Below are 21,577 nucleotides of genomic sequence, written 5' to 3' on the forward strand. Positions count from 1 at the left end.
TAGCCTGGCGCTCTGAAGTTGTGAAGCCCTCTGAGCATTCTGCAGGTATGTTCTCACTGTCCCACCAAGGCGTAATGTTTGACTGACTGGTAAGAACCAGGTGACAGAAGCTTCTGTGGCTGTTGTGTTACAGGCGTGTCTGCAGGGACGACCTCACCAACTCCTACCTTGGATGCTGCACAAAAGGCCAGCTCCCATGGCAGGGGTGAGTAGTGTGTCCCTGCTGACCCCTCAGGCTGAGCCCTGCTTTTGTGGGGTCCATTCCTGGGAAATGGAACTACTTTCTCTTAAGGTCCTCTGACAGGAAAGACCAAAGACATGGCAGGCAGGAAATTCCAGGACCCATTAGAAATCATGTGGCAAATGCTGAAGGAACATCTGAAGAGAAGACAAGGTGGGTGCATTTCCCTCATGCTGCTCCTGGGACTCAGCAGCCGGGGGCTTTGGCTGCACATCTGGACACGCCGTGCCCGGCACAGCAGGAAGGGATCCATGGCAGCCTTGCTGCCCCGCTGCTGCTTTCACGCCCTGCAGGGCTGTTTCCCAGCCTGGCCTGGCTGCAGCTTCTGCCCAGCCTCTGCCGGAAGGCATTTGGCATCAGCTGGCAGACAGCCCCAATTGCACCACAGGCCATGCCCACCCTCAGATCCCCTGCAATTTCCTGGTGTCCAGGCAGATCAGATGTTGGGGCTGTTTGGGGAAGGAAGCAGCCTTGGGTTGTCCCAAAATCCTGGGTGTTTTCTGATCCTTATGCATTCCTTTCACAAGTGATGCCTCCTGAAATTTTCCCCTTCCCCATTCCCAGTCAGGAATGTTTTCATCTGATGCAGCTGTCTCTTTTCCATTCTCCAGAAATGAAAGGAGAGCCTGCGGAGAAAGAAGCATTTCCCGGAGGAAGCAGTGGTTGCATGCCAGCCTCAGCTCCAGGAAGGGAGGCCATGCCAGGCACAGGCACAGGAGGTAATTGCTGTGCCTCTGGGCCTGAGCCCTGCTGAGGCTTGAGCTGCCCTCTCTGCTGTTTGGCAGTGCGGGCACAGCCTGGACTAGAGCAGCACAGCCCAGGGGAATTATCCCGAGCAGGCTCAGGGCACTGAGCAGTCCTGCTGGGGTCCCTCCATGGGAGACATGTCCTGAAACCTGGGAGCGACTGCACGGGGTGCCCACGGTGGGGAAAGGACAGAGGGGGAGAGCAAGGCTCCAGTGTGTCCTGAGAGGGCCTGGCTGTTTGCCCTTGGGATCTGGGGGGTTTCCCCACAGAAGGAGGGCAGGAGGGACAGAGGGAGGGCAGGATGGATAGCTGTGGCACTGCCTGCTGCAGTTTTCCCCCATGCTTTAGGGAGGATTTCTTCTGTGTGTGAGGGGGAGAGTCCCAGGTCCCTGCACTGCTGCAGCCACCCCTCCCAGGGATGTTGCTGAGGGCAGGGAAAGAGTGTGGAGAGTGACCAGGAGCCAGCCCAGAGCTCCCCAGGCCCCTGGGCAGCTTTGGCCATGTCTATTCACATCTGGCTCCCATGGCCTTACCCGACTCCCTGGCAGTGCCCAGTTCTCTGTGGCAGAAGGGGATCCCAGCACACACTGGAAAATGTTCTCATCTGTGCTGCCTTGTAGATGAGGGTGCTGGGAAGGCTTCTCCATCAGCTTGGATGAATAAAGTTTTGAAGCCCTTGGAGCCTCCTGCAGGTATGTTCTCAGTGTGCCACCAAGGAAGAATTGTAGACAAGCGGGCAGGCACCAGGTGACAGAAGCTTCTGTGGCTGTTGTGTTACAGATGTGTCTACAGGGAAGACTTCTCCAGCTTCTCCAGCTGCTACCTTGGATGCTGCACTCAAGCCCAGCTCCCATCTCAGGGGTGAGTAGTGTGTCCCTGCTGACCCCACAGGCTGAGCCCTGCTTTTCTGGGATCCATTCCTGGGAAATGGAAATATTTTTCTCTAAGGTACTCCAACAGGGAAAATCCAAGATACAACAGATAAGATATCCCTGGAACCATCCAAACAGATGAGGCAAGAGCTGAAGGAACCCCTGCAGACAAGAGAAGGTGGGTGCATTTCCCTCATGCTTCCCCTGGGAGTCAGCAGCCGGGGGCTTTGGCTGCACATCTGGACACGCCGTGCCCGGCACAGTGGGAAGGGATCCATGGCAGCCTTGCTGCCCCGCTGCTGCTTTCACGCCCTGCAGGGCTGTTTCCCAGCCTGGCCTGGCTGCAGCTTCTGCCCAGCCTCTGCCGGAAGTTATTGGGCATCAGCTGACAGGCCATGCCCAAACTGTAACACACCCTGAGATCCCCCACTATATCCAGCCCTGCAGATTAGGAAAAGGGTGGCTGTTTGGAGGTGGAAGTGCTCTCATCATGCCACTGTAACCTGGCCATTTTCCTGCTCCATAAATTTCACAAATATTACCTCTGATGCCACCGCCCAAGTGGGGAACAGCCCCATCTGATGCAGCTGTCTCCCTTCCTTTGTCAAGAGATGGACATAGTGCTTCAGTGGAAGGTGGTATTTCTTGAAGGAAGCACTCCATCTTCGGTGCCAGCCCCTGCTGCAGGAAGGAAGGCAAAGCCAGACACGGGCACAGGCACAGCAGGTAATTGCTGTGCCGGGCTCAGGCCTGGCCGGGGCTGTGTGGCAGCAGCTCTTCTCCCAGGGCCTGCCCTTGCCCGGCCCGGCAGCAGCCAAAGCTGGAGGCGCCTCGGCTTCCAGGCCTCTGGAGCTGGTTCAGAGCCCCGGGGAAACGGGACTGGTGCAGCAACGTCCCTGGCGCTGCAGCTGCTGCGGAGCTGGCCCTGAGTGCCCAGAGGCCCAAGGCACAGGAGCAGCCCCGAGCGGGAGCCCTGCCGCCAGCCCAGGCCAGAGCCAGCCCTGGCACACAATGGAAACAGTTCTCATCTTGGTTTGCTTCTAGACTGGGATGCTGGGAAGGATTCTCCATTAGCCTGGCGCTCTGAAGTTGTGAAGCCCTCTGAGCATTCTGCAGGTATGTTCTCACTGTCCCACCAAGGCGTAATGTTTGACTGACTGGTAAGAACCAGGTGACAGAAGCTTCTGTGGCTGTTGTGTTACAGGCGTGTCTGCAGGGACGACCTCACCAACTCCTACCTTGGATGCTGCACAAAAGGCCAGCTCCCATGGCAGGGGTGAGTAGTGTGTCCCTGCTGACCCCTCAGGCTGAGCCCTGCTTTTGTGGGGTCCATTCCCGGGAAATGGAACTACTTTCTCTTAAGGTCCTCTGACAGGAAAGACCAAAGACATGGCAGGCAGGAAATTCCAGGACCCATTAGAAATCATGTGGCAAATGCTGAAGGAACGTCTGCAGAGAAGACAAGGTGGGTGCATTTCCCTCATGCTGCTCCTGGGACTCAGTAGCCAGGGGCGTTGGCTGCACATCTGGACACGCCATGCCCGGCACAGCAGGAAGGGATCCATGGCAGCCTCGCTGCCCCGCTGCTGCTTTCACGCCCTGCAGGGCTGTTTGCCAGCCTGGCCTGGCTGCAGCTTCTGCCCAGCCTCTGCAGGAAGGCATTTGGCATCAGCTGGCAGACAGCCCCAATTGCACCACAGGCCATGCCCACCCTCAGATCCCCTGCAATTTCCTGGTGTCCAGGCAGATCAGATGTTGGGGCTGTTTGGGGAAGGAAGCAGCCTTGGGTTGTCCCAAAATCCTGGGTGTTTTCTGATCCTTATGCATTCCTTTCACAAGTGATGCCTCCTGAAATTTTCCCCTTCCCCATTCCCAGTCAGGAATGTTTTCATCTGATGCAGCTGTCTCTTTTCCATTCTCCAGAAATGAAAGGAGAGCCTGCGGAGAAAGAAGCATTTCCCGGAGGAAGCAGTGGTTGCATGCCAGCCTCAGCTCCAGGAAGGGAGGCCATGCCAGGCACAGGCACAGGAGGTAATTGCTGTGCCTCTGGGCCTGAGCCCTGCTGAGGCTTGAGCTGCCCTCTCTGCTGTTTGGCAGTGCGGGCACAGCCTGGACTAGAGCAGCACAGCCCAGGGGAATTATCCCGAGCAGGCTCAGGGCACTGAGCAGTCCTGCTGGGGTCCCTCCATGGGAGACATGTCCTGAAACCTGGGAGCGACTGCACGGGGTGCCCACGGTGGGGAAAGGACAGAGGGGGAGAGCAAGGCTCCAGTGTGTCCTGAGAGGGCCTGGCTGTTTGCCCTTGGGATCTGGGGGGTTTCCCCACAGAAGGAGGGCAGGAGGGACAGAGGGAGGGCAGGATGGATAGCTGTGGCACTGCCTGCTGCAGTTTTCCCCCATGCTTTAGGGAGGATTTCTTCTGTGTGTGAGGGGGAGAGTTCCAGGTCCCTGCACTGCTGCAGCCACCCCTCCCAGGGATGTTGCTGAGGGCAGGGAAAGAGTGTGGAGAGTGACCAGGAGCCAGCCCAGAGCTCCCCAGGCCCCTGGGCAGCTTTGGCCATGTCTATTCACATCTGGCTCCCATGGCCTTACCCGACCCCCCTTGCAGTGCCCAGTTCCCTGTGGCAGAAAGAGATCCCAGCACACCCTGGAAAGTGTTCTCATCTGTGCTGCATTGTAGATGAGGGTGCTGGGAAGGCTTCTCCATCAGCTTGGATGAATAAAGTTTTGAAGCCCTTGGAGCCTCCTGCAGGTATGTTCTCAGTGTGCCACCAAGGAAGAATTGTAGACAAGCGGGCAGGCACCAGGTGACAGAAGCTTCTGTGGCTGTTGTGTTACAGATGTGTCTACAGGGAAGACTTCTCCAGCTTCTCCAGCTGCTACCTTGGATGCTGCACTCAAGCCTAGCACCCATCTCAGGGGTGAGTAGTGTGTCCCTGCTGACCCCACAGGCTGAACCCTGCTTTTCTGGCATCCATTCCTGGGAAACGGAAATATTTTTCTCTAAGGTACTCCAACAGGGAAAATCCAAGATACAACAGATAAGATATCCCTGGAACCATCCAAACAGATGAGGCAAGAGCTGAAGGAACCCCTGCAGACAAGAGAAGGTGGGTGCATTTCCCTCATGCTTCCCCTGGGAGTCAGCAGCCGGGGGCTTTGGCTGCACATCTGGACACGCCGTGCCCGGCACAGTGGGAAGGGATCCATGGCAGCCTCGCTGCCCCGCTGCTGCTTTCACGCCCTGCAGGGCTGTTTCCCAGCCTGGCCTGGCTGCAGCTTCTGCCCAGCCTCTGTAGGAAGTTATTTGGCATCAGCTGACAGGCCATGCCCAAACTGTAACACACCCTGAGATCCCCCACAATATCCAGCCCTGCAGATTAGGAAAAGGGTGGCTGTTTGGAGGTGGAAGTGCTCTCATCATGCCACTGTAACCTGGCCATTTTCCTGCTCCATAAATTTCACAAATATTACCTCTGATGCCACCACCCAAGTGGGAAGCAGCTCCATCTGATGCAGCTGTCTCCCTTCCTTTGTCAAGAGATGGACATAGTGCTTCAGTGGAAGGTGGCATTTCTTGAAGGAAGCACTCCCTCTTCGGTGCCAGCTCCTGCTGCAGGAAGGAAGGCGATGGCAGACACGGGCACAGGCACAGCAGGTAATTGCTGTGCCGGGCTCAGGCCTGGCCGGGGCTGTGTGGCAGCAGCTCTTCCCCCAGGGCCTGCCCTTGCCCGGCCCGGCAGCAGCCAACGCTGGAGGCGCCTCGGCTTCCAGGCCTCTGGAGCTGGGTCAGGGCCCCGGGGAAACGGGACTGGTGCAGCAACGTCCCTGGCGCTGCAGCTGCTGCGGAGCTGGCCCTGAGTGCCCAGAGGCCCAAGGCACAGGAGCAGCCCCGAGCGGGAGCCCTGCCGCCAGCCCAGTGCCAGAGTCAGCCCTGGCTCCCGACAGGCTCCTGACAGGGCGTGAGCCTGTCCCGTGGGCTGGGGGAGCTGTCACGGGGCAGGGAGGGCCAGGGCTGGCAGTGGCTGCTCAGGGATGGCTTTGGCCCGTGTCCCTGGCAGCAGCCACTGCCCAAGCAGCTGCGCTGCCCCCGGGCTCTCCTCCCGGCCTGCTGGGCTTTGTTGGCTGGCGCAGCCTGTGCCAAGGGCCGGCAAGGTGCCTGCAGGCCCCAGCTCTGGGGGAAACAGAGTACGTCCTGCCCGTATCCACCCTGCTGCCAGCTCAGCAGTGCAGCACAGCACGGGCTCACGCTCCCCATCGCTCCCACAGATGCAGCCGGCACCACAAGACCTGTTCCCAATGCCCAGGATGGCCTCGGAAGGGGCTTCTGTCAGGGAACAGGCTGCTGGCTAGGGTTACTGGCAGGCATGCTTTGTTTGGAGCTTGTTTTCATGTTGTGCTGCTTTGGAATCGGGTATTCCTGGAACAGAAAACAGTGAGTCTTTTGTTGCTCTCCCCCTCAAACAGCTTCTTTTGAAAGTCTAACATGGTCAGGGAACATTCCCATTGAGGCTGCAGTGGAGTTGTGGCCAGTCCATGATTGTCCAAATAACTCTGCTGAGGCTTCTGCTGCTGCTCAGTGCTTCCATTGGCCTCTCAATTGCTGGGCCTTGTCCTTGGGGCCCCGCTGGGGCTGCAGCCAGAGCTGGCTCCCACTGAGGCTGCCTGGCCAAGAGCAGCCCCAGGGGCACGGGGCAGAGGCAGAGGGAGGTGGGGAGGAGAAAGAGCAGGGCCGAGGTTGCCCTTGAAAGGCAGAGGCGCTCTGGGGCCCGCTCCTGGCCAGGGACCCTGCCCAGAGCCGTGCCCTGCTGGCCAGGGCCTTGAGGGGCAGCTGTCCAGCTGCGCCCAGCTGTGCCAGCAGCTCCAGCCGTGCTGGGGAGCCTTGCCAGCTCTGGACCGTGCTGTGCACGAGGGTCCCTGTGTGCCACTGGCAGCTGGGGCCTCAGCCTCCTCCTCTCTTCACAGGAGCACCTCGGGACAGGAGTTGGAAGACGGTGGCTGCACCTGACACCCAGACAGCGTGAGCAGCTCCTCCAGCAGCAGGAACGGCCCGGACAGCCCTCTCAAGTCTTCTGTGAAGAGGACCCCAGAACAACCAACTACGAGGAAGCCTCTTATTGCCCCGTAGATCCCACTGCCACCTGCTCTCCCCATGGGCCTCCCCAAGCTGCCTTCATCCCTTTTCTTCTCTCCATCTGTCCCATCCCAGCCAACCCGAGTTCCTCTAGAGACCCCAGGACCAGCCCAGCACCTTCCAGCCCCTCCTCAGACAAACACATCCCTTCCTCTGCCCCTGAGCCCCCCGGCCTTGCCCTCTAGGCAGCACTGAAGGTGACACCCCACCCCACCCTCCCCCCCCGCCCCCCGCTTGCAGAGTAGGCAATGTCCCATTCCTCTGTTGAAATAAAGAGAAGGATCTGTGTTGTGGTTTGAAAGCAAAACCAGTGAGAGACTCCAAGTCAGAAATACAATTTATTAGGAAAAGGGAAAAAATCCCAAAATACATGCAATGATACAAAAGAAAAACCACTGACAGGCTCAGAATACAGCCTGCTGACACCCTGCTAGTTAGGGTGGTGGTAGCAGTCCAGATGAAATGGACTTGTGGAAGTGGTGATCCTGTAGAAACAATCTGGTAGCTCTCATCCTCTGGAAAAGCAGTGGGTAAGGGCGGCGGTTCCTCTGGGAATCCAGTGGAAAGACTGCTTGTTGTGTCCCAAAACCCAGATTATATCCAGCTGGGGATGCTTAGCTCCTCCCCCATGGGCAGAGCATCTCACAGTGGGCTGATATCATTCTGCCTCATGCTGTGGGTCCTTGATTAGCCATGAAACAGAAATGGCTCTGGGAGGGAGTTATCTCTGAGTCATGTGGCAAGACATTGATGGGCCCATTAACAGGAGATGAGGAAGAAACAATGCCCCTCCTGGTTTCAGCAGCTCTTGAGGATGGCATTAGAATACATCTTTACACTGCAACCTAGGACAAGCGGTCACCCCAGTGTCCAGGTGGCAGCAGCAGCAAAGCCCACCCAGCCCCAGCACTGACTGAGCTCCATGCCCAGGAGGAGCTGTGGATGCCCACGGTGTGGGCAGGCAGAAGCCAGGCCGGGGCTGCTGATGAAATGGAGGTTTTGGGCCGCTCACAGGCTCAACACAGTTGGCTGTGATTGGTCATCAAGTGAAAACAATCCACATGGAGCAATGGAAGATGCACCTGTTGCATTCCACAGCAGCAGACAGTTATTGTTTACATTTCTTTCCTGAGGCCCTCAGCTCCTCATGAGGGGAAAAATCCCAGGAAAGGATTTTTAATAAAATATCATAGCTACAGATAACTGTTTTACTCATAACACCAGGAGAAGACCAGGGAATGCAGGAAGCCTAGACTAAGGAGCTCCTCTCTCTCCAAGCTGATCCAACCAACAGACGTACTCAGATAAGCACCAGGGGACCACAGTGCATGCACAAAGGAGAAAAGTTCAAAAGTTCAGTCATGAGCAAGACCACAGCCTTCGACCTCAGAGACCACCAAAGACCCCAGTGTGACCACCACAGGAAACAACACGTGCCCAGAAGGGCGTGGATCTCATCGCCATGTGAGGGGAGGACAGGCGGGGCCAGGGGTTGAATGTGCATGACGAGATTGTGTAAGGTATTGCATATGGAACATGTTTGTGAACAAAGATGTGGCTCAGTCCAGGGCTCGGGGCACAAGTTTTCACGAGAGCCATCTCGCTTGTGCCAGGCCCTGACACGCATACCCACTTCACAACTACATCAGGTTGTGGAGTGCCGCTATAGGACATGAAATAAAACAACGCAGACACGCATCTCTCCAAGGTAAAAAAGAAGGCAGTTGAATTTCTGACTCCAACATTTACAGATTTCCAAAAGTGACAGTGGGTTGGAGGGTGAAAGTGCCACCTCTCCAATGACACTGGACAAACCAACAGTCCATCAAATTTCTCCTCTGCAGAAAAGAATGCAAAACAATAAGTTATTTACATAAAGTGTTTGGGAAAGTTTGCTACAAGAATGTAAACATCAGAAGGCTTAGAAGAACATTAAAAACCAGGGTGACAGTGGAGTCTATTTATTCTGCAGATCGCTTCACTGTGACCAGCGGTGGGGCCCCAAGGGGATGGGGCAGCCCATGCTGAGCGTCCCTGGGCTGAGGGACATTTCCTTCCGTGGGATCATCTGGGCCCAGACCTCCTCCAGTGCCATGCCCAGGAAAAGAGGGAAGCCATCAAGAGTATCTCCAGGGACACAGCCTGACCAGCAATGTCAGCAGGCAAAACAAAGCTCCTCCCTAATTAACACACACTGGATAGGACCTAATTGATGGGCCATCACCAATGCAGGGTGCTGCACAGGGTCTGCTGCTCTCAGCCAGGGCCAGAAGGAAGGGAAGGGAAGGGAAGGGAAGGGAAGGGAAGGGAAGGGAAGGGAAGGGAAGGGAAGGGAAGGGAAGGGAAGGGAAGGGAAGGGAAGGGAAGGGAAGGGAAGGGAAGGGAAGGGAAGGGAAGGGAAGGGAAGGGAAGGGAAGGGAAGGGAAGGGAAGGGAAGGGAAGGGAAGGGAAGGGCTGTGTAGCCTCAGGGTCCGACAGGGCTGGTGAGCAGCCCCAGAGACACAACAACCCAGGTCCAACCAGGCTTGTTTTCCAGGTCAAAACACTCGGCGTAGCTGGCCTGGACTTCCCTGTAGGGCACATGGGGGCTTTGGAGTCCCCCTAAGGTGCACGAGGGAGTGGGGTCCCTTGTGACACACCCAGGAATATTTTAGGTGTCCTCTGAGGCATGGAGGGCACTGGGGTCCACTTCAAATCATGCAAGGGATTTGGAATCCTGTGTGAGGCATGCAGAGGGTTTGGGATCTCTCCCAAGGTGTGCAGGGTGCTGGGATCTCTCCTGAGGCACATGTCGGGGTCTCATTTCACATGTAGAAAGGGCTGTGGACTCTCATAAGCGTGCAGGTGCTTTGTGTCCCTCCTGCTGCACGCAGTGGGGCTGGAGTGTCTGCTGAGGCACGCAGGGGACGGGGAGCTCCGGCAGTCCCTCCCGGGCCCGTGCGGCTCGGGGCTGCCGCGGCCCAGGGCCAGCCGCCGTGCCGGGATGGCGGTGGCGAGGCGCCGAGGCGGAGCTGCCCCGCCGGGTCACGCTGCATCGGCACGGCACGGGCAGTGCTGAGCGCCGGGCAGGCGGCACCGGCAGCCCAGGGGCCACAGCCTTGGCCCTGCCTCTTTTGGGGCCGGGCACAGACAGCCCCGCAGGACGGGCACCGCTCAGCACTCGAGGGGACGGAACAGATGCCAGAGGAGCCCCAGGAGCCCTGGACAGGGCCCTGGCGTTGCCCGTCCGGCTCCCCCGGGCCTGTGGCCATCCCGGGCAGCAGGGGCTCGCTCTGGGCCATGCTCTCCCCGGCCAGCGGGGCTACGGGCCAGCACCCGGCTCCTGCCACTGCCCTGAGAATGCTGAGGGGATTTCGGGGCAGAACTGAACTTGACAGGGACAGAATTCATAGGAGACTTGTTTTGGCCTTTTACAAGGTTAACTGAGAAACAACTTAAAATCCCCGGCTAAATCGTCTGCTTTAACGCGTGGGGATTCCTTCAAGACCCTTCCTAACTCCCGTGGTGCCGGGCCGGGCCGCGTCCCAGCGAGCACCAACACCCAGCAGCTCGATGGATGCAGCACGGCTGGCACCAGGGAAACGAGTCAGTATCCCTACAGCTGCCCGCTCTGCCTGCACGGCTGTCACACAACAGCAATGTTCCAGAAGGAACAGGCATTTTTACATCCTCAGGACCGTGTGATCTTTGGTCCTGGTGGTGGATCAGAGAGAAAAGCCAAATGTGACAGACTAAACTTGACTGTCGGAGAGGGATGCCTCAGCAGAGGGTCTGGGGACCTGTGGTGCCAGCCAGTGGCCTGGCACTCGGACACAGCAGGAAGACCCCAGACTATCACACTTCACCTGGGAGGGTAGAAAAGCTCAGGCGTTCTTTGTTCAAGGTCCTCCAGAGGCACCAGCTGAAGCTGCCACAGTTCCACCTTGATAAAATTGTTTAAAAAGATTCAGAGGTCTGACACTCTGCTGTGGAGGACATTCCACATGTTATATTTGCCAAATTTTCCAATCAAAAAAACCAAAAAAACAAACCCAAACAAAATTAAATAAAACAGCAATTTTAATTATGTAACTTAATATATATACAATTGAATAAACTCGAAACACTGACTATATAATTTGGTTTAAATTACGAATAATTTGGTCCTGATAATAGCGTATAAGCAAAACTAACCATGCGGGGTATGCATGGGGTACGGAGTGCAGGGCTTTTGGACCCCCATCACCTCACGGACTAGCTTGTGAAGACAAAATTCCCCTTTTTATGCTGTATGTCCTTACCATCTCCTCCCATTTTCGATTTGTCACACTTGTATCACCGCCCTCATCATCACCTTTACCACGCATGCTCCACACTTCTTTAAGTAAGTTGTACCACTCTTTGGGGATCTTCTTTGAGGAAGGCCTCTCCTCTTCCTCCATGTCCTGTAGTTCATCTTTTGGATTAAACATGCGCACCAAGCTGGTACTGTATAAACCAATATTGTGTTCTAACATTAAAGCAGTGAATCTCATATAATCAACATTTGCCTGGTGTCCAACCAAATTCTCCTCTCTTCCAACTAAATTCAGTCATTGTTATCTCTTGCTTCTTCCTGTTCTGAACAGCTGCAGGAGAACGGTGGGGAGAGGGATAACCCCTCCTCTCCCTTTCTTGCTTGGCATTACACCTTTAACTGTTTTATTATTTCCAAATATTAATTACTGTATCAGTATTGATTACTCTTTCAATTTTGTCAGCATGAATCATACCTATTTACCACACACAGTTCTCATCTTTTGGGCATTTAGGAGCTTTTCATTTTGCTTTGCACCCAAGAAAAATATAGCCCCAAATGTGCACAAATAACTCCTTTAGCATGTCCTCCTTTTCAGCTGGCTTTTCCATTGTTCTCTGCTATCTTGTCCTCATCTTTCCACAATTCCTGTGTCTATTCAAGTCCAGCCTGGCACAGTGCACACATTTGCTTTAGTTCTGTAGTGATTTATGGCCAGCCATCCTGCCAACCACACCCATTTCAATGTTGCAACAACCTAACTCTGGGCTGCAGTATGTGAATCACACTCTGCTGTGTGAGATGGCAGAGCACCAGAGCAGGCACTGAAGAAGGGGCATTCGGTACATTAGTGAAGTGAGTGCTGGAACCTGGGCTAGCTCTTACAACTCCGGCACTACGGCAGGAGTCGGGAACTGCCTCGCTATGGGGATTTACCAGAGGCAGAGCCTTTAGTGCCACTTGCTCTCCAGTGCCAGACACAAGCCACGACAGGAACGAAGCACAGGAGAAAGGAGGAGGCTCCCTGTCTTCAGGTTCTGCAAGGAATACCTTAGTCCAGGTGAAGAGAACAGGATGAGAAGCCCCTAGCTGTACTGCCCAAGGGGTTTTGTACACATACAAGTCATGGCGTGGATGCAAACAATGAACCAATAGGGAATCCTCAGGAGAGGAGTGAGGGGATTACATCAAGTGTCTGGGGCCAATTGGGGTAGGAGGGTGGAGAGGATGGGTCACAAGGGCCAGTGGGGCTCCCAGGAGTAGGGGAATGCCAAAGGGGAGTTGCAGTCAGGGATTGGCCCAAAGGTTGGGGAACCAAGGGGCTGGGTTGCCTTGACAGGCAGGGAAAGAGCTGGAACAAGGGTTTGGGAAGGACGCGAGGGACAGTTTGGAGGGAGGGTAAAACCCACAGGTAAACCAACTCAGGAAAAAAATGGGGGCACAACAGAGCCCTTAAACAACACTTAAAATGAAATCAATAAAATAAATTTGAACTGCAACAATCAAGAGCATCTTGAGGGACGCAGCCTGACCAGCAATGTCAGCAGGCAAAAGAAAGGTTTTGCTGAGCAATGGCCCTTTGATGAAGCAAAACATTTACAATCAGGGCAGTCCATTCATGCAGACGGGCACACACTCTGGGGGTACAGCTGAGGCCATGAGGTCACAGCAGGGCTCTGGGGTCACAGCAGGCTGAGGTCACAGCAGGCCCTGAGGTCACAGAGGTGCCAGAGGTCCCAGAGCCCCGTGGTTGCACAGCAGCACAAGGAGCCAGCAGTCAGTCCCTGAGCACAACTGTTGCGGCAGCAGCGGCGGTGGCAGCAGCGGTGCTGACATTGGGACAGCGGTGTCGGGACAGCGGTGGCAGCAAGAGCTGCGGGACTGGCGGAGGACAAGGCACCATGGCCCTTGCTCTGCGCCTCCTACTCCTGCTCCTCCTGGCCGTGGCCCTGCCTGCCAGGGCTGCCCAGGCTGCTCCGCTGCAAGCGCGGCGAGCAGGTGAGCCGGCAGCCTGGCTGCCCTTTCCCGGGACAGCGCTCCCTGCTCCCTGGGAAGCGCTGGGGATGGTTTTGCCCCGGGCTTTAGGGAGGGTTTCCTCTGTGGGAGGGAGAGAGACCCCACGGGCCCTGAGCTACTCCAGCCACCCCTCCAGAGATGTTGCAAAGGGCCTGCAAAGAGGTTGGAGAGTGACCAGGAGCCAGCCCAGAGCTCCCCAGGCCCCTGTGCAGCTTTGGCCATCTCCATTCACATCTGGCTCCCACAGCCTTACCCAACACCCCTGCATTGCCCAGTTCCCTGTGGCAGAAGGGGATCCTAGCACACCATGGAAATGGTTCTGATCTCTGCTCCCTTCTAGACTGGAATAGTGACATGGGTTTTCAGGAAGTCCTGATGAAGGATGGTTTGAAGTTCTTTGAGGATGCTGGAGGCAAGTTTTCATTCTGTCTTTCCTGAGTGAATAATCAGGATTAATGCAACAAAAGTTCACTTACAAACCATTTCCCTTAACATAATCTTAAGGTTGAAAGAATCTGGAAACCTTGCCCTTCTCCCTTCTGGAGCCCTGAGGGCTCCCACAGGATCACTGTCATTGGGAGGAAGGAGCATTTAGCTTTCAATCTTCCTCCCGTGTGCAATGCCAGTGTGTCCTTCCGTGTGCTCTGTGCAGCCACAGAGAGGAGCAGAGAGGGAAGGGGCCGGGCCGGGCCCAGGGCTGTGCCCCGGGGCTGAGCCTTGTGGGCAGCCTGAGGATCTCCTGCAGTGCCACAGGAGCTCTTCTGTCCTGCCTTTCTTTGCAGCTGAACCTGCTGGTGAAGGCCCCACATCCAGGACTGAGGCTCTGGGAGATGCTGAGGGTAGGTCAAGGCCTTTCCCCTGGGAGAGCTGCCAGCTCAGAGCCCAAAGCTGGGCCAGGGAGGCAGCGCTGCAGGTGCCAGCACAGAACCATGCACGTGTGTGCCCTCGCCCTGCACGATCCCCTCACCGCTGCTGCGGCTCAGTGGTGCCCGTGCAGATCAGCAGAGATGGCAGAAGCTTCTGTGGCTGTTGAGTTACAGGTGTGTCTACAGGGAGGAGATTCATACGTACATTGGTGGTTATTGCCAACAAGACCAGTTTGCATGGCAGGGGTGAGTAGTGTGTCCCTGCTGACCTCACAAGTTGAGCACTGGTTTTGTGGGATGCATTCCTGGGAAATGGAAATATTTTTCTCTAAGTTCCTCCGAAGAGGAAGATGCAAGACACAACAGAGAAGATATCCCTGGAACCATCCAAACAGATGAGGCAAGTGCTGAAGAAAATGCTGCAGGGAGGACAAGGTGGGTGCATTTGCCTCATGCTTCCCCTGGGACTCAGCAGCCGGGGGCTTTGGCTGCACATCTGAACGCATGGTTCCCGGCACAGCAGGATGGGATTCATGGCTCATTCCCAATGAGGAATGTTTCCATCTGATCCAGATGTCTCTTTTGCATTCTCCAGAAATCAAAGGAGAGCCTGCGGAGAAAGAAGCATTTCCCGGAGGAAGCAGTGGTTCCGTGCCAGCATCTGTTGAAGGAGGGGAGGCGATGCCAGGCACAGGCCCAGGAGGTAATTGCTGTGCCTCTGGGCCTGAGCCCTGCTGAGGCTTGAGCTGCCCTCTCTGCTGCTTGGCAGTGCGGGCACAGCCTGGACTAGAGCGGCACAGCCCAGGGGAATTATCCCGAGCAGGCTCAGGGCACTGAGCAGTCCTGCTGGGGTCCCTCCATGGGAGACATGTCCTGAAACCTGGCAGTGACTGCACGGGGTGCCCACAGTGGGGAAAGGACAGAGGGGGAGAGCAAGGCTCCAGTGTGTCCTGAGAGGGCCTGGCTGTTTGGCCTTGGGATCTGGGAGCTGTCCCAGCAGAAGGAGGACAGGAGGGACAGAGGGAGGGATGGATAACTGTGTCACTGCCTGCTGCAGTTTTCGCCAGGGTTTTAGAGAGGATTTCCTCTGTGTCTGAGGGAGAGAACCCCGGGACCCTGCGCTGCTCCAGCCACCCCTCCCAGGGATGTTGCTGAGGGCAGGGAAAGAGTGTGGAGAGTGACCAGGAGCCAGCCCAGAGCTCCCCAGGGCCCTGTGCACCTTTGGCCATGTCTATTCACATCTGGCTCCCACGGCCTTAGCCGACCCCCTGGCAGTGCCCAGTTCCCTGTGGCAGAAGGGGATTCCAGCACACCCTGGAAAGTGTTCTCATCTGTGCTCCGTTCTAGATGAGGTTGCTGGGAAGGCTTCTCCATCAGCTTGGATGAATAAAGTTTTGAAGCCCTTGGAGCCTCCTGCAGGTATGTTCTCAGTTTGCCACCAAGGAAGAATTGTAGACAAGCAGGCAGGAACCAGGTGACAGAAGCTTCTGTGGCTGTTGTGTTACAGATGTGTCTACAGGGAGGACTTCTCCAGCTCCTACCTTGGATTTTGCACTCCAGCCCAGCTCCCATCACAGTGGTGAGTAGTGTGTCCCTGCTGAACCCACAGGCTGAGCCTTGCTTTTGTAGGATCCATTCCTGGGAAATGGAAATATTTTTCTCTAAGTTACTCCAACAGGGAAAGTCCAAGATACAACAGATAAGATGTCCCTGCAACCATCCAAACAGATGAGGCAAGAGCTGAAGGAACCCCTGCAGACAAGAGAAGGTGGGTGCATTTCCCTCATGCTTCCCCTGGGAGTCAGCAGCCAGGGGCTTTGGCTGCACATCTGGACACGCCATGCCCGGCACAGCAGGAAGGGATCCATGGCAGCCTTCCTGCCCCACTGCTGCTTTCACGCCCTGCAGGGCTGTTTGCCAGCCTGGCCTGGCTGCAGCTTCTGCCCAGCCTCTGCCGAAGGCATTTGGCATCAGCTGACAGGCCGCCCAAACTGTAACACACCCTGAGATACCCCACTATATCCAGCCCTGCAGCTTAGGAAAAGGGTGGCTGTTTGGAGGTGGAAGTGCTCACATCATGCCACTGTAACCTGGCCATTTTCCTGCTCCATAAATTTCACAAATATTACATCTGATGCCACCGCCCAAGTGGGGAACAGCTCCATCTGATGCAGCTGTCTCCCTTCCTTTGTCAAGAGATGGACATAGAGCTTCAGTGGAAGGTGGCAATTCCTGAAGGAAGCACTCCATCTTCAATGCGAGCCCCTGCTGCAGGAAGGAAGGCGATGGCAGACACGGGCACAGGCACAGCAGGTAATTGCTGTGCCGGGCTCAGCCCTGGCCGGGGCTGTGTGGCAGCAGCTCTTCCCCCAGGGCCTGCCCTTGCCCGGCCCGGCAGCAGCCAAAGCTGGAGGCGCCTCGGCTTCCAGGCCTCTGGAGCTGGTTCAGAGCCCCGGGGAAACGGGACTGGTGCAGCAACGTCCCTGGCGCTGCAGCTGCTGCAGAGCTGGCCCTGAGTGCCCAGAGGCCCAAGGCACAGGAGCAGCCCCGAGCAGGAGCCCTGCCTCCAGCCCAGGGCCAGAGCCAGCCCTGGCACACAATGGAAACAGTTCTCATCTTGGTTTGCTTCCAGACTGGGATGCTGGGACGGTTCCTCCATTAGCCTGGCGCTCTGAAGTTGTGAAGCCCTCTGGGCATTCTGCAGGTGTGTTCTCACTGTCCCACCAAGGTGTAATGTTTGACTGACTGGTAAGAACCAGGTGACAGAAGCTTCTGTGGCTGTTGTTTTACAGCCGTGTCTGCAGGGACAACTCCACCAACTCCTACCTTGGATGCTGCACATAAGCCCAGCTCCCATGGCAGGGGTGAGTAGTGTGCCCCTGCTGAACCCAAAGGCTGAGACCTGATTTTGTGGGATCCATTCCTGGGAAATGGAACTACTTTCTCTTAAGGTCCTCCACCAGAAGAGATCAAAGACATGGCAGAAAAGAAATTCCAGGACCCATTAGAAATCATGTGGCAAATGCTGAAGGAACGTCTGCAGAGAAGACAAGGTAGGTGCATTTCCCTCATGCTTCCCCTGGGTCTCAGCAGCCAGGGGCTTTGGCTGCACATCTGGACACGCCATGCCCGGCACAGCAGGAAGGGATCCATGGCAGCCTCGATGCCCCGCTGCTGCTTTCACGCCCTGCAGGGCTGTTTCCCAGCCTGGCCTGGCTGCAGCTTCTGCCCAGCCTCTGCAGGAAGGCATTTGGCATCAGCTGACTGGCAGCCCCAGTTGCACCACAGTCCATGCCCACCCTCAGATCCCCTGCAATTTCCTGGTGTCCAGGCAGATCAGATGTTGGGGCTGTTTGGGGAAGGAAGCAGCCTTGGGTTGTCCCAAAATCCTGGGTGTTTTCTGATCCTTATCCATTCCTTTCACAATTGATGCCTCCTGAAATTGTCACCTTCCCCATTCCCAGTGAGGTATGTTTCCATCTGATCCAGCTGTCTCTTTTCCATTCTCCAGAAATGAAAGGAGAGCCTGTGGAGAAAGAAGCATTTCCCGGAGGAAGCAGGGGCTCCATGCCAGCCTCTGCTACAGGAAGGGAGGCCATGCCAGGCACAGGCCCAGGAGGTAATTGCTGTGCCTCTGGGCCTGAGCCCTGCTGAGGCTTGAGCTGCCCTCTCTGCTGCTTGGCAGTGCGGGCACAGCCTGGACTAGAGCGGCACAGCCCAGGGGAATTATCCCGAGCAGGCTCAGGGCACTCGGGTCCTGAGCAGTCCTGCTGGGGTCCCTCCATGGGAGACATGTCCTGAAACCTGGGAGTGACTGCACGGGGTGCCCACGGTGGGGAAAGGACAGAGGAGGAGAGGAAGGCTCCAGTGTGTCCTGAGAGGGCCTGGCTGATTGCCCTTGGGATCTGGGGGGTTTCCCCACAGAAGGAGGGCAGGAGGGACAGAAGGAGGTAGGGAGGCATAACTGTGGCACTGCCTGCTGCAGTTTGCCTCAGGGATTTAGGGAGGATTTCCTCTGTGTCTGAGGGAGAGAGCCCCAGGGCCTTGTGCTGCTCCAGCCACCCCTTCCTGGGATGTTGCTGAGGGCAGGGAAAGAGTGTGGAGAGTGACCAGGAGCCAGCCCAGATCTCCCCAGGCCCCTGTGCACCTTTGGCCATGTCTATTCACATCTGGCTCCCACGGCCTTAGCCGACCCCCTGGCAGTGCCCAGTTCCCTGTGGCAGAAGGGGATCCCAGCACACCCTGGAAAGTGTTCTCATCTGTGCTCCGTTCTAGATGAGGCTGGGAAGGCTTCTCCATCAGCTTGGATGAATAAAGTTTTGAAGCCCTTGGAGCCTCCTGCAGGTATGTTCTCGGTGTGTCACCAAGGAAGAATTGTAGACAAGCGGGCAGGAAGCAGGTGACAGAAGCTTCTCTGGCTGTTGTGTTACAGATGTGTCTACAGGGAGGACTTCTCCAGCTTCTCCAGCTCCTACCTTGGATGCTATACGCAAGCCCAGCTCCCATCACAGTGGTGAGTAGTGTGTCCCTGCTGACCTCAAAGGCTGAGCCCTACTTTTGTAGGATCCATTGCTGGGAAATGGAAATATTTTTCTCTAAGGTACTCCAACAGGGAAAGTCCAAGATACAACAGATAAGATGTCCCTGCATCCATCCAAACAGATGAGGCAAGAGCTGAAGGAACCCCTGCAGACAAGAGAAGGTGGGTGCATTTCTCTCATGCTTCCCCTGGGACTCAGCAGCCGGGGGCTTTGGCTGCACATCTGGACACGCCATGCCCGGCACAGTGGGAAGGGATCCATGGCAGCCTTGCTGCCCCGCTGCTGCTTTCACGCCCTGCAGGGCTGTTTCCCAGCCTGGCCTGGCTGCAGCTTCTGCCCAGCCTCTGTAGGAAGGCATTTGGCATCAGCTGACAGGCCGCCCAAACTGTAACACACCCTGAGATACCCCACTATATCCAGTCCTGCAGCTTAGGAAAAGGGTGGCTGTTTGGAGGTGGAAGTGCTCACATCATGCCACTGTAACCTGGCCATTTTCCTGCTCCATAAATTTCACAAATATTACCTCTGATGCCACCGCCCAAGTGGGGAACAGCTCCATCTGATGCAGCTGTCTCCCTTCCTTTGTCAAGAGATGGACATAGTGCTTCAGTGGAAGGTGGCATTTCTTGAAGGAAGCACTCCATCTTCGGTGCCAGCCCCTGCTGCCGGAAAGAAGGCAAAGCCAGACACGGGCACAGGCACAGCAGGTAATTGCTGTGCCGGGCTCAGGCCTGGCCGGGGCTGTGTGGCAGCAGCTCTTCCCCCAGGGCCTGCACTTGCCCGGCCCGGCAGCAGCCAAAGCTGGAGGCACCTCGGCTTCCAGGCCTCTGGAGCTCGTTCAGAGCCCCGGGGAAACGGGACGGGTGCAGCAACGTCCCTGGCGCTGCAGCTGCTGCGGAGCTGGCCCTGAGTGCCCAGAGGCCCAAGGCACAGGAGCAGCCCCGAGTGGGAGCCCTGCCGCCAGCCCAGGGCCAGAGCCAGCCCTAGCACACAATGGAAACAGTTCTCATCTTGGTTTGCTTCCAGACTGGGAGGCTGGGAAGGATTCCCCATTAGCCTGGCGCTCTGAAGTTGTGAAGCCCTCTGAGCATTCTGCAGGTATGTTCTCACTGTCCCACCAAGGCGTAATGTTTGACTGTCTGGTCAGGACCAGGTGACAGAAGCTTCTGTGGCTGTTGTGTTACAGGCGTGTCTGCAGGGACGACCTCACCAACTCCTACCTTGGATGCTGCACAAAAGGCCAGCTCCCATGGCAGGGGTGAGTAGTGTGTCCCTGCTGACCCCAAAGGCTGAGCCGTGCTTTTGGGAGATCCATTCCTGGGAAATGGAACTACTTTATCTTAAGGTCCTACGACAGGAGAGACCAAAGACATGGCAGGCAAGAAATTCCAGGACCCATTAGAAATCATGTGGCAAATGCTGAAGGAATGTCTGCAGAGAAGGCAAGGTGGGTGCATTTCCCTCATGCTTCCCCTGGGACTCAGCAGCCAGGAGCTTTGGCTGCACATCTGGACACGCCGTGCCCGGCACTGCGGGAAGGGATCCATGGCAGCCTCGATGCCCCGCTGCTGCTTTCACGCCCTGCAGGGCTGTTTCCCAGCCTGGCCTGGCTGCAGCTTCTGCCCAGCCTCTGCAGGAAGGCATTTGGCATCAGCTGACAGACAGCCCCAGTTGCACCACATTCCATGCCCACCCTCTGATCCCCTGCAATTTCCTGATGTCCAGGCAGATCAGATGTTGGGGCTGTTTGAGGAAGGAAGCAGCCTTAGGTTGTCCCAAACTCCTGGTTGTTTTCTGATCCTTATCCATTCCTTTCACAAGTGATGCCTCACCTTCCCCATTCCCAGTGAGGAATGTTTCCATCTGATCCAGCTGTCTCTTTTCCATTTTCCAGAAATGAAAGGAGAGCCTGTGCAGATGGATGCATTTCCCGGAGGAAGCAGTGGTTCCGTGCCAGCCTCTGCTGCAGGAAGGGAGGCCATGCCAGGCACAGGCACAGGAGGTAATTGCTGTGCCTCTGGGCCTGAGCCCTGCTGAGGCTTCAGCTGCCCTCTCTGCTGCTTGGCAGTGAGGGCACAGCCTGGACTAGAGCGGCACAGCCCAGGGGAATTATCCCGAGCAGGCTCAGGGCACTCGGGTACTGAGCAGTCCTGCTGGGGTCCCTCTGGGGGAGACACGTCCTGAAACCTGGCAGTGACTGCACAGGGTGCCCACGGTGGGGAAAGGACAGAGGGGGAGAGCAAGGCTGCAGTGTGTCCTGAGAGGGCCTGGCTGTTTGCCCTTGGGATCTGGGGGGCTGTCCCAGCAGAAGGAGGGCAGGAGGGAGTGTAGCAAGGAGGCATAGCTGTGGCACTGCCTGCTGCAGTCTTCCCCAAGGATTTAGTGTGGATTTTCTGTGAGTTTGAGGGAGAGAGCCCCAGGGCCCTGGGCTACTCCAGCCACCCCTCCCAGGGATGTTGCTGAGGGCAGGGAAAGAGTGTGGAGAGTGATCAGGAGCCAGCTCAGAGCTCCCCAAGCCCCTGTGCACCTTTGGCCATGTCCATTCCCATCTGGGTCCCATAGCCTTACCCGACCCCCTTGCAGTGCCCTTTTCCCTGTAGCATTAGGGGATCCCAGCATGCCACAGATATGGTTCTGATCTCTGCTCCCTTTTAGACTGGAATCGTGACATGGGTTTTCAGGAAGTCCTGATGAAGGATGGTTTGAAGTTCCTGGAGGATGCTGGGGGCAAGTTTTCATTCGGCCTTTCCTTAGTGAATAATCAGGATCAATGCAACCAAAGCTCATTTATAAACCATTTCCCTTAACATTATGTAAGGGCTGAAGGATTCTGAGAATCTTTCCCTGCTCCCTTCTGGAGGCCTGAGGGCTCCCACAGGATCGC

The 21,577-nt window shown here is 56.4% G+C and overlaps 1 protein-coding gene across 1 annotated transcript in view; it reads left to right on the forward strand.

Annotated features, from left to right (window-relative positions):
* LOC135308290 (uncharacterized) overlaps positions 1 to 20,444 on the forward strand; it is a 44,236-nt gene extending 23,792 nt beyond the window's left edge. The window contains exons 2-15 of the mRNA XM_064433229.1: positions 15,500 to 15,571; positions 15,660 to 15,731; positions 15,819 to 15,920; positions 16,349 to 16,465; positions 16,785 to 16,856; positions 16,945 to 17,016; positions 17,104 to 17,205; positions 17,664 to 17,771; positions 18,428 to 18,496; positions 18,585 to 18,665; positions 18,753 to 18,854; positions 19,284 to 19,400; positions 19,720 to 19,791; positions 20,419 to 20,444. Coding sequence (XP_064289299.1) covers positions 15,500 to 15,571; positions 15,660 to 15,731; positions 15,819 to 15,920; positions 16,349 to 16,465; positions 16,785 to 16,856; positions 16,945 to 17,016; positions 17,104 to 17,205; positions 17,664 to 17,771; positions 18,428 to 18,496; positions 18,585 to 18,665; positions 18,753 to 18,854; positions 19,284 to 19,400; positions 19,720 to 19,791; positions 20,419 to 20,444 — 1,184 coding nt within the window. The remainder of the gene's footprint in view (positions 1 to 15,499; positions 15,572 to 15,659; positions 15,732 to 15,818; positions 15,921 to 16,348; positions 16,466 to 16,784; positions 16,857 to 16,944; positions 17,017 to 17,103; positions 17,206 to 17,663; positions 17,772 to 18,427; positions 18,497 to 18,584; positions 18,666 to 18,752; positions 18,855 to 19,283; positions 19,401 to 19,719; positions 19,792 to 20,418) is intronic.
* Positions 20,445 to 21,577: the final 1,133 nt, after the last annotated feature.

This window comes from Passer domesticus, chromosome 9 (assembly GCF_036417665.1).
Source record: "Passer domesticus isolate bPasDom1 chromosome 9, bPasDom1.hap1, whole genome shotgun sequence".
NCBI classification, from domain to species: domain Eukaryota; kingdom Metazoa; phylum Chordata; class Aves; order Passeriformes; family Passeridae; genus Passer; species Passer domesticus.